The 17,406-nt window shown below is 36.7% G+C and overlaps 1 protein-coding gene across 1 annotated transcript in view; it reads left to right on the forward strand.

Annotated features, from left to right (window-relative positions):
* The window catches only part of ANOS1 (anosmin 1), a 140,279-nt gene that overhangs the window by 89,649 nt on the left and 33,224 nt on the right, over window positions 1-17,406 (forward strand). The window contains exons 6-8 of the mRNA XM_037377503.1: window positions 2,968-3,097; window positions 12,878-13,080; window positions 15,531-15,678. Of these exons, the coding sequence (XP_037233400.1) occupies window positions 2,968-3,097; window positions 12,878-13,080; window positions 15,531-15,678 (481 nt within the window). The remainder of the gene's footprint in view (window positions 1-2,967; window positions 3,098-12,877; window positions 13,081-15,530; window positions 15,679-17,406) is intronic.

Below are 17,406 nucleotides of genomic sequence, written 5' to 3' on the forward strand. Positions count from 1 at the left end.
AGATGGCCTGTTGTCCCTTGGACCTGAAATGCACCCCTGAGGAGTGTCAGGTTGTTCTCTGTATTCTCCAGGTTATGTCATTGCGATTATGTACTGCTTTTATATAAAGTTGTATCCTAATGTAATTAATGGGGACTTTCCCTTATCTTCATTGAACTTTGGATGGTGCTGAAGGTTGACCAGTGATTTTATCTGAGGACTCATTTTATTCCAGCTGAAACACCTATTACGTTTGGAGGTTAGCTTCAAAACATTGTTCTTTTAAGTAAACGGGTAATACATAGACAAAATAAACAGTAATTATGATCCTGTAATGATTTGAGAGGTGATCTTTTTGATTTGCCTTTTATTTATGATTGTTAAAAAATACACTAGAATTCTAAGAAATCAATAAAAATGTGGTTTAATTTTTCTCATAATCAGGCAGAATTTTAGGTGTGTGATGAAATTCAACCATTAGTTACTTAATACCGCTCAGCATACCATTTAGTGGGCTTGCATTAATATATAAAACAGATATTGAAAGGACTGTACTTATTACGATCTTAGCTCCAAATATAAGTAGTGAGAACTAACTAAACTAAAGCAATTAAACAAAAAATTCCATTTACCATTGAGGTAGTATAAGATATCTCAGTAGTATTTAACTCTATTGAAATGAATTAAATCTGTGTAAAGGTTGCTTAGAGGTGCCAAAGTAGTTCGTAAATGCAGGAGTTACAGATACACCTCCTGCATGCCATTGAGTTTAAGAGGAGGTTTGCCAACAAAATGAATGATGAAAGTAATAGGCCCAAGGCATGTTCCTAAATTAAAATAATGTTGGTGATATGGATTGTCAGATTATTTGATCTTACAGTAGATTGCCATGGAAGACTGACACAACTGAAATCCTTTCTTTTAATCAGTCCTAGCAGAATAGCTGAGCTGATGCAAATGTCATACAAGATTCCTTAGCTGAGGAATTTGGGGTCAAGTCTATTCAGATTATTCTTTCCTTGTAACTAAATTAATCAAATCTGTTTTTGAAAACACACAGTGTTGCAACTAATTAATTACCATTAGATACTGGTCCTGACCTTGATTTCGGTTGCAGAAGTAGCCTGTAATTAATTATTTCTGTTAATCTAGCAACAGGTTATATTCCTCTAGTTCACTGTCTTGTCCTGTCTGTAAATTCTTGAATATGTGGGTCTGCATGCTGGAGAAAAGTAGCACATTTGAGTGCTCTATAAAATGAAAATTATTATAGAAGTTGGTTCAGATAGGTGTTTTGTTCCCTAGGGGAACCCCTTTACTGGATGAGATAATTCACTCTACAGGTAACATAAAAGCTAAAAAACAGGAAAGAAGAAGATGAGGTGGGTAATGAAAGTGTTGGGACTGTTACCCCTGGTTAAGCTAAAAAGACAAATATAGTGGTCTGAATGGAGAAGGACTCTTAGTAGCAGCGATATGTGAGGGGCTCAAAGTCTGCAACACCAGTCCGAGAGCAGTTACTAGTGCAGTTTAGAAAGGCTGTCTTTACATGCACACACAAACGAGATACCTTTCCCTAAATTTTACTTCTCACCAGATGAAGAGATTAAGTGCAGGATAACACCTACAAATTTTGTCAGGGCTCTAAAAATACCATTGCTGAAGAGCTGAAGCAACATCCTCAATTTCTGGCTATCTGAGTTAGGTTGGCAGCAGCTACTTTCTTACACAAATTAGAAAGGGAGCAAAAAGCAGGAATTATGCTGTACCTTTTTTGGGAACTACTTGGCATCACTGCAAGTTACACTGAATCCTATACGGGGAAGGTAGGGGTTTGAAGCTATAGAAAACGGAGCTTGTAAAAATAAACTGATGTCACTACATTTTTAATGAGCTTGCATGTTTGGTCAGCAATGATTGTATAGTATATTTAGACATATTCAGGACATTTGGTTTAGGTCCATGTGTTATTTTGATTAAAGAATTAAATTAAAATGCAATAAACATGACATATTAAAATAAATTGAAAACTAGATAATTGAGAGGTAATTGAAAAAGTAAAATGCACAAGTAGATGAGTTTCTGATGAGTTTACAAAAATGTTACATCTTCAGTACTTGGCAGTGATTCAGTGGTTACTGGGAGACTGGGTTCAGTTCTGGTGTTTATACCTTAGGAAAAATAAAAAACAGCAGAGAAGACAGCTCTTTAAAAGTTTAAAGGGGGAAAAAAAACCATAGAGGAAAGCAGGGCTCAGAATAAGATCACATAAAGCACCTCCTACTGAAGGTTCAGAGTGCATCCATGCTTATTCATGCTTAACTGCAAATTTCAGCAGTTAAGGCACTCTCCACAGAAGATGGAAGTTGAACTCATGACACTGGCAGTCTCAGTGGGTGTTGTTGGAGAAAAGGTCATCTCCTATGACCTGAGAAACGTCTGCAGGCAAGAGTTAAGGCTGCGAGTGTCTTTTTGACATAAGTGCCAAAGATCTGAAGGAAGCTTACATTCATTACCTGAGGGTTTTGTGTTTCCTATGAGCCAGAAAAGGTGGCTTCTCACAGCGCAGGATTTCATGAAGCCATTTTGGATCCCTGATTCCCTTCAGAACTGAGAATTGGAGAAATCAGTCCTGTGACCTGGGGCAATGAGTTTCCTGAAATGTCAACACCTGAACAGCTAGGCCCTATACACTGCTGAAGGTTGTGATAAACGGAAAATTAATTTTGTGAATTTTAACACTTCCCCAGTTCTAAATGTTACTTTTTCCAGAAGAGACCTGCAATGCACTGTAAAATTGGGTGGTTATATGATTTTGTTCACAGCTGTAAATGCTTTGCAGTGCAATGATGGTCAGTCAGGTGAGGCCGTTGCGTGCAGCCTCCTGACACTGTTGCATATTCAGCCTGACTCACTGGTGTTGCTTGGGAGGTGACAGCATGACACGCCGTGTCAGAATGAGTGTAAGCATGACATTTTCCCCACCAGACTACAGATGAGCGGGTTCGGCTGCCGGACATCCGAGCAAGCAGGTGGTACCAGTTCCGTGTGGCAGCTGTGAACGTGCACGGGACGAGAGGCTTCACGGCCCCCAGCAAGCACTTCCGATCCTCAAAAGGTGAGTTCTCATTCACTGTCTGGTGCTCACCTTCTGCTCACTCGCACGTGGACTGCAACCTGACCTGCCGACTTCTGTGCAGAAGGTTTTTAACAGGTGGGGTTTTGGGTCGTTTTGCCACCAGCTTCAGAAATGGTGTGAGATTTGTTTGAAGTTGTCAAAGGGATTAAAGGTTAAAGATGTCATTATTCTTGTATCAGTAAGGGGTCTCAACGAATAAACTTCCTTTTAAACATTTTCTGCTCAGTTGGTATCAAAAAACATGACCCTGACCATGAAACACGAAGGAACTGGCGTTTTGGTGTGTTATTCTGAGAGGTTTCTCTTATTTTTCTTTTTAGTATGAGAGATATGTTGCTTCCATATGTTTAGCAGAAATATATTGTTGCCTGTATTTAAGTAATTGTAGCAAGCAGCATTGTTTTGATGGAATTGCAGGCTCTCTTAATATAACTTTCCCCTTGCTAGCACTAATTGTAAGGGCTTAAGAATAAAAAGAGTATAAAGACTAAGTAGCATGTTTCTGTTCATTAGAAAGGTGTGCCAGACAATCTACAAAGTATTGTAGGAATTTTTGTTACCATTTCTGGTTTTGCAAGGGTTTGGGTAATAAAATAACTTTGAAAATTATTTCTGTACCAGTAAGTGGTACTTGGGGAATGGAGGAGATAGAAATGGATCTTCTGTCCTGTGAAGTTGCTGGCATTATCCCTGGTGTGCCTTTGACCCATGCGAAGCAAAATTATCCCAGATGACTCTCAGGCATAATATAGGAGTTAGCACAGGCTGAATCTATTCCCATCAGATAAATGGTCTGGACGTGGTCACCCTCTCTCAAAGGCAGTCCATAATGTGGGCACAGCCAGACCGTACCAGTTGACTTCAGTGCCAAAGAATGAGAGCTGACACTCTTCATTCTACTAATAGAGACAGTTTCTAATAAAAAGATTTGTCTTTGTTTTAGTAGTGACAGAATCTTTTCATTGGTATAATGCATACTTTGAGGAATGCATTTCCTCCTCTTTCTGCAGACACAGAATTACTCTTGCAATACAGGCAGCTGCCATCTATGGCTTCCTGTGCTAGCCTGGAGCTCGCTGTTTGGCCCTAGTCAGTCCTAGAAGAAATCCTGCTGTAGATGCAGTTGCAGAGGCATGCAAGTGCTTTTACTGGTATGGATGGTTTAATTACTTACTGAGTAAGTATACGTTAGACTTAATTTTTTGGTGCTATAACCACATTTGTGGTAGGAAGGTTGACTGGCATAGCTATCCCATTACTGCTGTGACCACAAACCTTTTCAAGTATAAAAGAAGTATTATTTTGGGAATTTATTATACTTAAGTAGCATACCATTTCAGTCACATCAAAAATACAGTTCCTTCAAGCTGTGCTGAGCTTACTGCAAGGACTCAGTAGCAGCAGTAGCTTTCTCTTTGCTTTTCTTCATGAGCAGCACTTCAGCAGATACAGCATTTTGTTGCTGAAGCTGGCACTAACTTTTGTTTAAACTGAGATCATTGTCAGTTGTTTTACTAAGTTTGTAAAGATTTTCCAACTGTTCTGCTTGGAACAACTATAATTGCAATTACACAAAGGTATATCATGATAACACTGAGGTTTTGGCTTCAGCGTGACATTTTCAGGCAGGATTTGCATTACTTTCAAAAAACTTAATCTCCTACTGAGTGTGCTAGCCACAGGAGTATATTGTTCAAAATATCTACATTGGTAAGGAGCATGAGAATATCCATGGTAAATCATACTGAAGGTCTCTTTAGCCCAGTATCTGACTCCAGCTGAAAGTGGGTTTCTGGAGAACACTGTGAGAGCAGGACAAGCACATAGGGAAATTTCTTCAGAATAGTCTCCCAGCTGGCAGTGATTTGTGTTTCAGGAGCTTGTGGTTTTGAAATGATTGCATGTTAGATACCGGAGTCCTCTTTTTCTGTGGTCTCTGCAGCTGCCCCTGAAGCACTTGCTCTCCTTGAGAACTACTGACGGCTGTCTGGCTGGTGGAGGTGGAGGGTGCATTTAGGACTTTGTGACAAGGAGAGTGGGAGCCAGCAGTACCTCTGCATGCACTTACCTAATAAACAAAAATAATGGGATCTTGATAGTGGCAGAAAGTATACAGCCAGTGTTTTCAAAAGGCTTCTCTATCAATCAAAGTTACTATTTTCAAATCTAAACTCCAGTCCTTGGCAGAGAATCATGAATTGCCAGACAAACAAGAGGGAGTTCAGTTAGCTATCAGCTTTGTAGCCAAAATCATCCTACTCTGGCAGCTCAGTTGACTGTTAGAAGCTTTGGTATTATCAGTGGTTATTATAAAGATACCGCGTTCACCAGACAAAATGTAGATGCGCTAGGTGACTCACACGAAGACACTGCTAGGTGGTAATCGTTGGGAATGATACTCGGATGCTTCAATCAGTATCTCTTGGCCTCTGTGTCCCCAAGTAGGTACTCATAGTGGTAACAGACATTTCGTTACTACTTTGGAGCTCAGTGAGAAGTGGTGGCCCCTGCCTGGCAAAGAGGCAAGAAACTGCTGCTCAGATGTGCCTCGTTTTTGGAGTGCCAGCATCTCCTGGCCCCTGCTGAGCCCCTGCAGGCACATTTAACCTCTAATTTGGAAGAGGAAAGTGGACTTTGGCACGTCACCTTTGGAAGGTTGCTGACTGACTGTGCTTCATTTGTGTGAAGTGTGGACGGAAATTCACATCAGTTCGCATACTGTCACTTCACCCTGTTGTGCCAAGACCGAGAAAATATTATCTTTGTCAGACTTAACAGAAATTTTCTTCAAAAGGAAACCCTTTGTTCAGGAAACATGACAGCAATTCCTAAGACAGTTTTTCATGGAAGATGCTGAACTTTTACCAATTGCTAATAAGTTATGATGACTAGCAAATTATTTGAGTTTGTATTTTCTCTCAAGGAGGACAAACATGATATATAATCTGAATCCAGGGAAGAGTATGGCACCGCAAAGTCTCTGTCACTAAATATTTTAAGCAGTTAGAGCATTCAAAACCATTGGTACTGCAATTACTTGGAGAGAGACTTTTTGTCTGGTTACCACAGTACTGTTTAATACTATTTTGTGTGTTTTTGCAAATGCAAAAAGTATGATCTCTTGAGTAGGCACAGAAAAGTGAAGTTTTATTTTATTCAAAATAATGTTGTCTTCTGAGGTATGTAATTTCCATTAACTTTTCTTTCACTAAATAAAGCTCCTTATTATCCAAATTCATTTAATTTCCAAGTCATGAAAAAGACAAAAACAGGAAAACAAGTATTTCATAAAGCATTTCAGCTTACAGTTCTTCATCTAGTTGTGTCTTGAGGTTTTATCTACTGCAGCTTTTGAAGCTCTGATACTGTAAACGTTTGAGGTAAAGGTTTATTAACTTTTTTGTACTGCCTTATGTGTTCATTTATGGTATTCATCTGTAAATAATAAATAATCAGAGTGACAGCTGAGATAATTTATGAAATACAGCCTAAGCAGAAAGATACATATTTTTTTTTTACTGTTTCTTTCTTTTTTATAAAGGAAATGAAAGGTTTGCATGTGCTTGCCTGGCATGGCATGACCCTTCACAGTGTCATCAAAATGATGCTTCATTTTGCGAAAATGTGATTCTGAAATTTCAAGAAACACAGTTTAGTCTATTCCTGTCCGTTTGGAGCAGACTGGCTAGAAGATGAAGTGAATACTGCACCTACTAGAGTGACTTCTGTCCTAGAAGTAGGACTCTGTGCATGGATTTTCAGATTGATACTGTTAGTTAAAATTGATTGAAACTTTCTGCTATATTGACAGTGGTTTCCACTTCACTTTTCAGGATTTAAAATTTGTGTGTGCTTTCCTTTTCATCTTTAACTGAGTGGCAACAATTTGCAATAACAGCAATAAATAAAGCTAACAGAATGCCTGGCAGAACATTTTTGATCCCTAAAGGTACAAATTTATTTCTCTTAATATTTCAATTGGCTTTCTCCAAGCTGCTTCATTTTCTCTGGAAGCGGGAGAGAACTTTTTCTATGGTCCATAAATGGGTCTCCTTGGATGAAAAGCTACCTGTGCTTTTCTTGCATTATGTGGGACCAGATAGCCTAACCCAACTGGTCAGAAGCTGTTTGGCACTGATCATAGAATTTTTAATTTGTTGCATTTGGGTAAGAGTTTTTAGGCTATTTTTTTCTAGCTTTTTATGATTTATGAGGAGAATGAACTCAGTAACAGAGACTGCAGTTAACTAGAGGGATCAGCGTTGGGCTTTTCCATATAAAATATTATCTTGCTGCTCTGTAGTTAGGTACCGTGCCAGTTTCTGAGACAAGAAGAGGCTGTAAGATCAACACAATGAGCCCAAACCATTCCATCCTTCTACCTCTGCTAAAGGTTTTTATCTTCAACATGAAGGCAGTTGCTAGCACACACAGGATAAATTGTTAAGCAAAAGGAAGCAGACAACACTGTTTTCACAGCACATAAGTACTACGCTGGATGTGATTTCATGCATACATTACTGAGCGTTAGAAAAACCAGAACAGACACCCACTCCCGGTAATAAAATTCTTTCTGTTGCTCCTGTGGGACCAATGATTTTTTTATATTGTTGCACAGCTGGTTTATGTGTGCCATTTCCATTGGGCAAAGCCAGTCCTCCCGCTTATGCCTTGGAACTGTTTAATGGTTGGAAACTTGTCTGTAGAGCAGCTTCAGCAGATTTTTAGAGTTGGAAGGGCTAATGTTTAAAAGATAGCAATGGGAGATCCATTTTAAGTTAGAAAAAAAGCTCCATAAAAAAGGGATTTAAATTAGAGTCAAACTTGCTATCACTTTTACAGCTCAGAATGAGATTTATGGTTCCAATGTCATTATTTCCTTCTCTGACATATATTCCAAGTCATTTACTGTTTTCACTACAGTTGCCACATTTGTAGCCAAAGTGGATGCATTGCAGCAGTGTATGATGTGATCTTTGTGTATAGCTTGCCCATACTGTTTTGTTAACGTTGCAGAAGTGCTTCCAGATCCTATTGATTGAAATAATTTTGTAAAATGTAAATTGCCTTTCACTATATATTCACTTTACAAATACGAGTGTGGGAAGATGTGCATTCTGAAATGGTGATGATGTGAGGTTTTCTTTTTTTCTTTTATTTGCAGCAAGGAATCCTCCCTTTTGGGGACCGGAGAGAGAGTTTTGCTTGTGATGGCTGAGTAGCCAGTAAGACAAAAATTTAAGTCCTTTGGGTATACTCAAGCCAGATACAATCCAGACAAATGCAGTACTTACTCCGTGTGCTGGAACAGCAGCTTCAGCCTTGACCTAATGAAGCTATCATTTCTAGCAGCGAGAAGTGATTTACTTGTCAGGCTGCTGAGACCAGATTTTTTTCGGATTTGAGGACAGCTGCCTTTGCCAAATTCTAGTATATATATAACAACTTTATTTTATTTGAGTTGTAGTATAAACTGCAAAGGAAAGCTGCAACTAGTATCTGCAAACCAAAGAATTTGATTTACTACTCAGATAAATTTGTCTATATAAAATTTCAGAACTTTACATTTGAAAAACTGGCAATAGTTTCCATTCCAGTAATTTAATGTTCATGTATCTGAATAACACATGTGGGCAGTCAGTCAAAGGGATCACAGATACATGAAGACTAAGATCAGAATGGCTATTAGCTTTATAAGTTAGCAGAATGGCAGTTGAGCTTCGTAGTCAGGTTAACAAACACCTTATGTATATAAGCTTTATAATCCAGTATCAGTTACTAGATCTTGAAGTATTTCAGCTCTAGTTGTATACTGATTTCAGTGTCTGAATAGGCATAAGCATAACAAAGCACCTTGTACAAGCATGACTTTTCCATTCAATAATGCAGGAAAAAACCCAACTAATCTCTTACCTGTTAACTGGCAGGCATGCATTATTCAGGAGCATGCTCTTAACGGTTTTTTTTGGATTTTGTTTTTTTATCAGGTTTTGTTTTTTTGAGGGGGGGCTTTGGAAAGGGTAGTGGGGGTTGTTGGTTTGTTTGTTTTTTTTTTTTTTTTTTTTCCTGAGGGTGGGGTTTGCATCATTTGTGGGGTTTTTTTGTGTTAATAACAGAGATTACAGTATCTTGCCTTGCTGCTATTCCTTCTCACCTGTTTGTTTTGCTGGTGAAACTCAATCCTTTCAAATGAAAGCTAAGATTAATGTTCTTGGGGTTTTGGCTTACAAAATGATAGTTCTGTCAGTTGTAATAGTGAGGTGTCACAGAAGTATATAGAAATAGATGAATAAATTATATAGTGGTGGTGAAATTCTTAATATGGGAATAGATTCTCAGCTGGTATAAAATGCTCACCAAGTAGCTTCACATTTCAGGTAGTACACCCCAAATCCAAGAAATGTTTTATTGTTGTCTCTACAACTAGACAGGTTGCTTTTCAGATGGTTAAATGCAAAACTTTAATAAATTAAGTTTTGTTCACCTTTGTCATCTTACATTCTTCTAGTTTATTATTTTCTCCAGCTTCGTCTACTAGCTTTTTTAAAACTATAAAATGGGGCACTTTCAAGTGTGTCACTTCTTCATGTCTGTCAAGTTCAGATCTCCTTCCTTTCTATCTCCTACTGCTACCACCACCACTCTTCCTCCTGTTGAAAGGCTTTTTTGGATATTTGTGAGGCTTGCAAAAGAGAAACTTTGAAGAAAGGGGGCACTCGGGAAAACGTTTCTGTTATTGCTGTATTATTTCACATATATTTTCCTTTTAAGAGGATGTTTTTTCTTTCCTTAAATGTAATTACCCAATGATTTTTAATACAATATTTAAATTCTGCCATAGCAAAGGAGAAACACTACTAAGTTTTCTCTTAAGTATGGATCGGCATTTTGTCTGCTGACTGGACTGTTTCTAGTGAACACAGAAGAAATGCTACTGATAAAGTAATGTTTTCAATAAACTGTGCAATTATAGAAAGTACAGGGTGAAATGCTGGTGCTCTAGGAAACTTACCTACTGGTTTCAGTATGCACATAGTTCTTCCTTACTGTTTTCTTTTTCTGCTTATGTTGCTGGGAAGAACAGGGATGTTAGAAGTTACCTTAAAAAATCCCAAATTCCTGTCATTCTGAGACATATAAAAGCTCCATTCTGGTTAATTGGTAACTTTCTAGAAGGAAAAATTAAACACTGTCTTGCATTCTTATGGGGACAGAAATATTTGAAAAGTAGAGCATAAATTCGGTCACTTGCTTTTAGACCTATGAAAAATTGGTGAATAGAACTTCAAAATATTTTTAATCCTGTAAGACACTTTATCCAGAAGAGCTGTTTCATTGAACTTTTAGATTACTTTTAATGTCTCTCAGAGTCTTTTATAGATACAGAATGAAGGCAAACATGTATTATGGTTAGAATTGTTTTTGCTTATATCTGTCCATTTGTGAAGACATATTTTCTGAAACACTTTAATTCTATCCCATATGTTATGCATACATAATACATGACACATAGTACTTCTGGGAGATAACCTGAATAATTCACCTACAGTAATACGATCATGTTGCACTTCAGGTTATAAATGTTTTATTGCCATAATATGTTGTCACATAACATTAAAAAAACCCCAAACTAACATTTTAAAACAGTGAAGATGAATACTTAATAAAGAATTTCAATGTATGAATCATGATCCTGTTTAAATTTACTGTACCTAAATTTTATTTTATGTCTACTTATTTTATTAACTGGTACAAGTTGTGTTAGAGAACAGTACAAACCATTTAATTAAATGAATCTGTGAAATGTATCCCTTCCAATATAAATAGCTTTGTATACTTTAGGATGGAGTTGTTGGCTGCTTCACAGGTGAGGAAATAAGTGTAAGACCAGTGCTTTGCCAAAGCCAGAAAAAAATAAAGGGAACTGGCTTGCAAGCTGATTTAAAAAAATAATTGAGAAGAAATAAGGGATTCTTATTATTTTGAAAATTAAGTTAAATTTCCAGAAATTAAACTGAAGTATGCTTTGTAACTTTTATGGCCAAAAGTTAGTTTGAATTATATGTTTGAGGAACAGGGGCATCCATTACTATTTAACTAAAATGGCATGTGTGAGGAAACAGGAGCATCCACTGTTATTTAACTGAGTCCCGTTAAATAACAGGAATAAGCCATTATTTCACATCTGCTGATCTTTAAAGGGGAAATGCTGTCTTTATTAATTCTGAATGTGTCTGTCTGCATGAACTAAATGATGGAATTTTTCAGTGAGACCATTTGTCATAGGGGTTATCTGATGATCTTAGTATGCCTGGAAAGTTTATTTAACAGCTCATTTACCATTATAAAAAGATGCAGGTGAACCATGCAGTAAATGAATGCCTGGTATCCTCTCTGCACACCTCCGGTTTTACTTTTTGGCAAATAAGTGGTGGCTCATTTGGCGAAAAGGTTATATGAAAATGTTTTTTTCAATCAGATTGGTTTTTCTTGGCTACGGGTTCATAACATGCATTAATTACTGTGTTTCCTTTATTCTGCCTGATACACTTCCAGGTCAAGTCACACTATTTACTTTCACTTAAATTTTGGTTTTTAAGTTTCCTTATTTTTTTGTCACCAGTGTTTGGCTACCACAGGCATGTAAAAAAAAAGTAGGATTAAAAAGTAGGCAGTTAGTAAATAGACAGTTGGACTTTCAGAGCTTAGTTGTAGAGTTTCCATTGAATCACATTAATTGAGGCCAGGATATTATATATAGTAGGTCCACAAGGAGGATCTATCATTCAATATTGGAAAAGGTTCAATATTGGAACCTCTGACTGTCAGGTGTCCTTTCTGACTCTAGGGTCAGCAGAAAGGCAACTGAAGGAATAATATCTCAGTTGATAGTGACCAGAAATTAAACCAGAATAGCAAAATAATCACTGGGGTGGCTGATTAGGAAGAATTTCTTCACTGAAAGGGTGGTGAAGGATTGGAACAGGCTGCCCAGGGAGGTGATGGAATCACCATCCCTGGAGGTATTTAGAAGACATGTAGACGTGGTGCTTGGCGACATGTTTAGTAATGGACTTGGCAGTCCTGGGTTAATGGTTGGACTTGATGATCTCAAACATCTTTTCCAACCTAAATGGTTCTACGATTCAATGATTCAAATTGCTTTTTGTTGTCCTAAAAAAACCCTGTAGACTTCTATGACAACACAATATATCATTACATCTTAGTTTTATTTATTCTAAGGAAGTGTTTATGTCCCATGGTGGTGGATATCAATACCAGAATTTTGAAGAAAGGTTCAAGGTGTAGAAACATAATTTTGTCATCTGAGAACTGTCTGGCAACACTGAAAAAACATTCAGTTTTTCCACCATACAATTCTGTGATGACTGTACAAGGTCACTTGTAGAACATGAGTCTTTTACACTCAACATGTTTTTAAAGTGGTGAATGACAGAAGTAAAACTGGTAGTCTAGTACATTTTGATAAAGCTTCATAATGTTTATGAACTACCAACAACACAGAATGATGACAAAATTAGATGCTAACCCATGATTTTTATTTCAGTTGAGTGTGAATTTCTAGAATTTACAAGAAACCATATCACTTATTGAGAATTTTTGCCTGAATTTTCTTCAGTATGTTGAGTGTTTAATCCAGCTTGTGTATGCCTGGTGAATGCATAAGACCAAGGTGATCTTCATCTTACTGAAGATGATCTTTTAATTTAACATCTTTTTGTTTATTTAAAATTCCAGATCCGTCTGCTCCACCAGCTCCATCTAATATCAGAATTGCCAATATCAGTGCAAACAATGATGGGACTGTAAATGTAATGATTACTTGGGATCTTCCAGAAGAGCCTGATATCCCAGTGCATCACTATAAAGTCTTCTGGAGCTGGACATACAGCAAATATGTAATCCCAGCTAAAAAAAAGAGAAGGAAGATTACTGATGGGGTAAGAAAGAAAATAGAAAATGAGATGGAAATATGGCTTATTTCTGGCACAAAATAGAGTATAAGTATAAAGTATGTGATAAATTGCAATGATTTCTGCAGCTGGTAAAGTAGTGGTCTTAGTTTTTAATATCACCAACCCCATAGACAATTTTGATCTCTCAATCCCTATCCTTCACTGAACTCAGGGAGAGAAACAGAATTCTGTCTTAAAATGCAGGTAAATGCTGTAAGATTTTTCAGGAGAGATTAATGGAAAGTTAAACGCTGTCCTTTAAATTCAGGCTTCTTAAAGATACACTGCTTGTTTTATTTGAAGAGCCTAACATCATCTATCACATTGTTCTTTCACTATGCAAATAAAACTTGTGACACTATCATGGAGAGTAACCATTAAGTAGTGGAATAAGTCCAAGGGAAAAAACAAACCCAGAACTCTTTAAACAAGCTGCTGTACCAAAGATCTGATACATTTGCATAGCAGCAAGCTCCTATGAATTTCTTGACTGATGTATCAAATATTGCTTTACTGGAAAACTACCTGTTGTGATATCCTTAAGCATATTGCATATTATTTTAAAGTAGTTAATATATATCCATTACAGATGACAGGCTGAACTTAGTTTCCAGTGCTTTTAATAAATGAGTTGTGAGAATTTGGTCCCACGTCTACGTTAACATTGTGTTTTGGCTCTGGCTGTTCTCTTGCACTGTGATGAATGACAGCTAAAGTTCTCTCTCTGTCCCTCAGTCACCAAACAGTGACAGAAATAAAGGCAGTGAAAGCTGTGTGCTGAATTCATGCAATTAAATGTGCACAGAAAAGAAAATTGTATCTTTGGTCACAGAGAAGAAAATTGTATCTTTGGTGTACTTTTAAGAAATCACTTTGGCAAGATAGGAGTGGGGTTGGACTGTACTACATGGAAAAGTTTGTGTCTCTGAGGAAAGCTGCACTTGTCTAGAGACCTTCAGGACAGAGGCTACAGCTTAAAGATGCAGGGGATCTTTCTCTCCACAGGCTGGTCCTCAAATCACAGAACTCAGAGAACTTTAAAATTGAGCTGGGTCCTTAATGTTGTGGTGGCATTTTGCATAGGGTACATCCTACATATAAATATTTTTAAACAGATCCAATACACAACATTACAGTAATGGGGACCAAGTTCTGACCTCAAATATAGGGAAATCCAGAAGAGTGAAGGCATATTTTAGAGAAAAGGCAGGCTCTTACAACATCTTTCATATTACTCCTGGATCATTGTACTTCTGCAGCACGTCACATGGAACTACAGCAATGCCAGTGAGATTCAGACTTCCCTACAGGACACTCCAGATGCTATTGCTAATCAATGATCTCTCAAATACTATAGCACTCTTTGTTCTAAAAAGGAAAATGCAGAAAACAAAAAAAAAAAAAAAAGAAAGAAAAAAAAGAAAGGTGAAAAATCTTATTTTGTAAGGATAATTGAAGATTTTTTGGTCCAGTTTTTACCTTTATAAGTAGTCTAGTCCACATAACTTTATAATGATTTCCATATGAAATCATTTCAGGTAGACATTCAAATAATTTGACTACAATATTAACACAAGTTTACCAAGACTTACAGTGAATGTTATAAATATCTCAGGACAAATCAAATAAAGCTAATTAATATTAAATGCTTTTGAAAATTCCTGAAGTGTTACATATGGCAGTACCTGGTTATCTTTTTCACTGTGGATTGACTGTCAAACTTCAGAGGCACAAAGAATTCTAATGGAAATGTGGAGTAATGTTTTCTGTTCGAGAAATGGGCTAGAAAGATATTTTTATAAATACATTTTAAAATATTTAGAAAAGTAATACTACTAAGAAACCTTGAGTCTTCTTTGCAATATCATGTTGCTTGCCTTAATTTATGGATTATTAGTGAGAATGATAATCCTACTCTGTTGTTTCCCCATTTAAGACACTTCCATGAAAATTTTTTCATTTTCTATTTGTTTCAACTGTTGAAAACAAAAAAATTGACAAATGTACTGAATGTTGGATTTTAGCTGTCTTCACGCTGGCTGGCTGTAGAAAAGGGTTTCAATTGCTTTCCCAACAAAGAAATTGGGAAATAAAAAGTTTAAATTCATTTGGCTAAAATAATTTTGGCATAAGAAAAGAACTTGTTATATAGAAAAAAACCTTTTAGTTTTGGCCTAAACAATAGGTGTATATTTGCCAAGGAATTGCCAAAATTATGTAAATATCAAGAAGGTTAGTATTTTAAAAATTACACACAAACCCCAGATTCCAATAAAATAAATATTTTAAAGAAAGAAAATTTTGCTCTGTTGAAATTTATACATGGGTTTTCTAATTTCAAAAAAAGTAGTGTGCCTAAGATAACAGGCCTGCTTTTAATAAGGGCCTGTGTTTCAGTAAGACTGTAACTGCTTTGTATATTTATTCTATTCTAGGCACAAAATTACGTGGTCCTGGAAGGACTCCAACCCAACAGCAACTACAATGTAGAACTGCAGGCAGTAACACGTTGGGGTCAGATACGCCTGAAGAGTGCTAAGGTTTCTCTCCATTTTAGCACGACTCAGGACACCAGGAATAATAGTGAGTAATTGTATTCAAACACCTGAATGCTTTCTCTCTTATTTATCTGAAATTTGTATGTTTTATATAATGATTTCTCAAATTTAAAAAAATAATTTTCTTAAAATGGACTGTTTGATAGCATAGTGATCCTGTCTCACTCAACTTGAGTAACATTTTAATGATTAATTTCTTATCTAAAAATTGATGATGGTTTTGCTTAATTGTTTGTCTTAGATCCTAGAAACCTAAAATAAAGAATTGCAATGAAAATGGAAGCATTTGCATAACCACGGTGTTAATATTTTTAAAATGCAGTACAGGTATAAATATTGATTATATTTGTCAGTGGCTGGAATAAAACCATTTCTGTGTCTTTGTCTTAACCGGACAGTTTTAGCGTTCAGTGCTTTTCAAAATCCTGACTATTCTGAGTAGCCCATTAATTCAGATTCTTGGACCACACAAATATCTACCATTAATTGATACAAAACATCGACTGTTAGGGAATCTAAAACGTCCCATGCCTGACAAGCAATGCATTATCAAAATACTGCACACATAGGACCCACATTCAAATTAAAATCTTGAGATCTTTAGATGTCAGGTTATGTCTTCTTAAGGTCTTCACAAGCTCACATCTGAATCTGATAATGGAAAGCCATGGTAAATGGTAAACCATGATTCTTATTCTTAGTTAAATATGATTTCTACAATTGCATGATACTGAGTTATTGCCCCAACTGCTGATGTGCCTCTGATTAACTAATACAGCAACATTCTGATAATAAGATGTTAAAGAATATAGTTTTAAATATCCTGCCCTGACTCCATTTCATTTTCCATCCATTTACGTTCTCTTGTTAAAGTACACCCCAAGTTTAAACTTTGTCACCATTTTCATAACGTAACTAGTTACTTTCACCCTAACTAATCAATTGGTATTGCTGTTGGACCCTTCTGCAAGCATATTCAGTCTGGATACGCAGAGTGGTTGTTAGCTGTGACAGATCTTCATATCTACAGTTGCTTCCCATATTAATGCACCAATAAGAAGAAATAGACCTAATTATCCTTCTTTTTACCATATGAAAATAATTTTTACTACTTTTTTGGGCCATCTTAAGAGACAGCAGAAGGCCAAGTTTTCATCTTTTCAACACACTGAGTCTTTACTTGAAATCCATACCAAAATACGAGCTTGAATCTTCACAGTGTGTACATAAGGCAAATTTGTGTTAAATCCGCTGTGAAGCCCAATGTGAGTAAGAGTTTCTGCCCTTTCCATACTGGCTTTCCTAGAGATTGTATGTGTGCGTTCTGTCATCCCCTAGAATAGTGGCCAAGGCTGCAGGACTGTGCATGATATCAAAAGCTTCTTTGAGTTACTGCATTTAGTTTTCCTTTCTTTTTTATATGTACACAGGAGATGTAACGGAAGAAACACTATGGTGGGAACTGGGTGTTTCAATTCCAGTACACTTAGCCACTGAGCTCAACTAGAAGGGTGTCACTGGGATTTATGAGAGATGTTCTAATTTTGCGGATCTTTTGGGTTTTGTTTTTGGTTTTGCTTTTTTTTTCTTTTCTTTTTTCCTTTTTTTTTTTTTTTTTTTTCCTTTTTTTCCTGCAAAGCACACTTTGCTGGATAAGCAAAAATTTCAGGGTTTTTTTTTACATGTATCCCACCCCTTGGTTGTCTTCTCTCTTATAATTAGAAGTTTCTATGAAGTTCTGGTTCTCAGTACT

The sequence above is a fragment of the Falco rusticolus genome, chromosome 2 (genome assembly GCF_015220075.1).
Source record: "Falco rusticolus isolate bFalRus1 chromosome 2, bFalRus1.pri, whole genome shotgun sequence".
Taxonomy (NCBI): domain Eukaryota; kingdom Metazoa; phylum Chordata; class Aves; order Falconiformes; family Falconidae; genus Falco; species Falco rusticolus.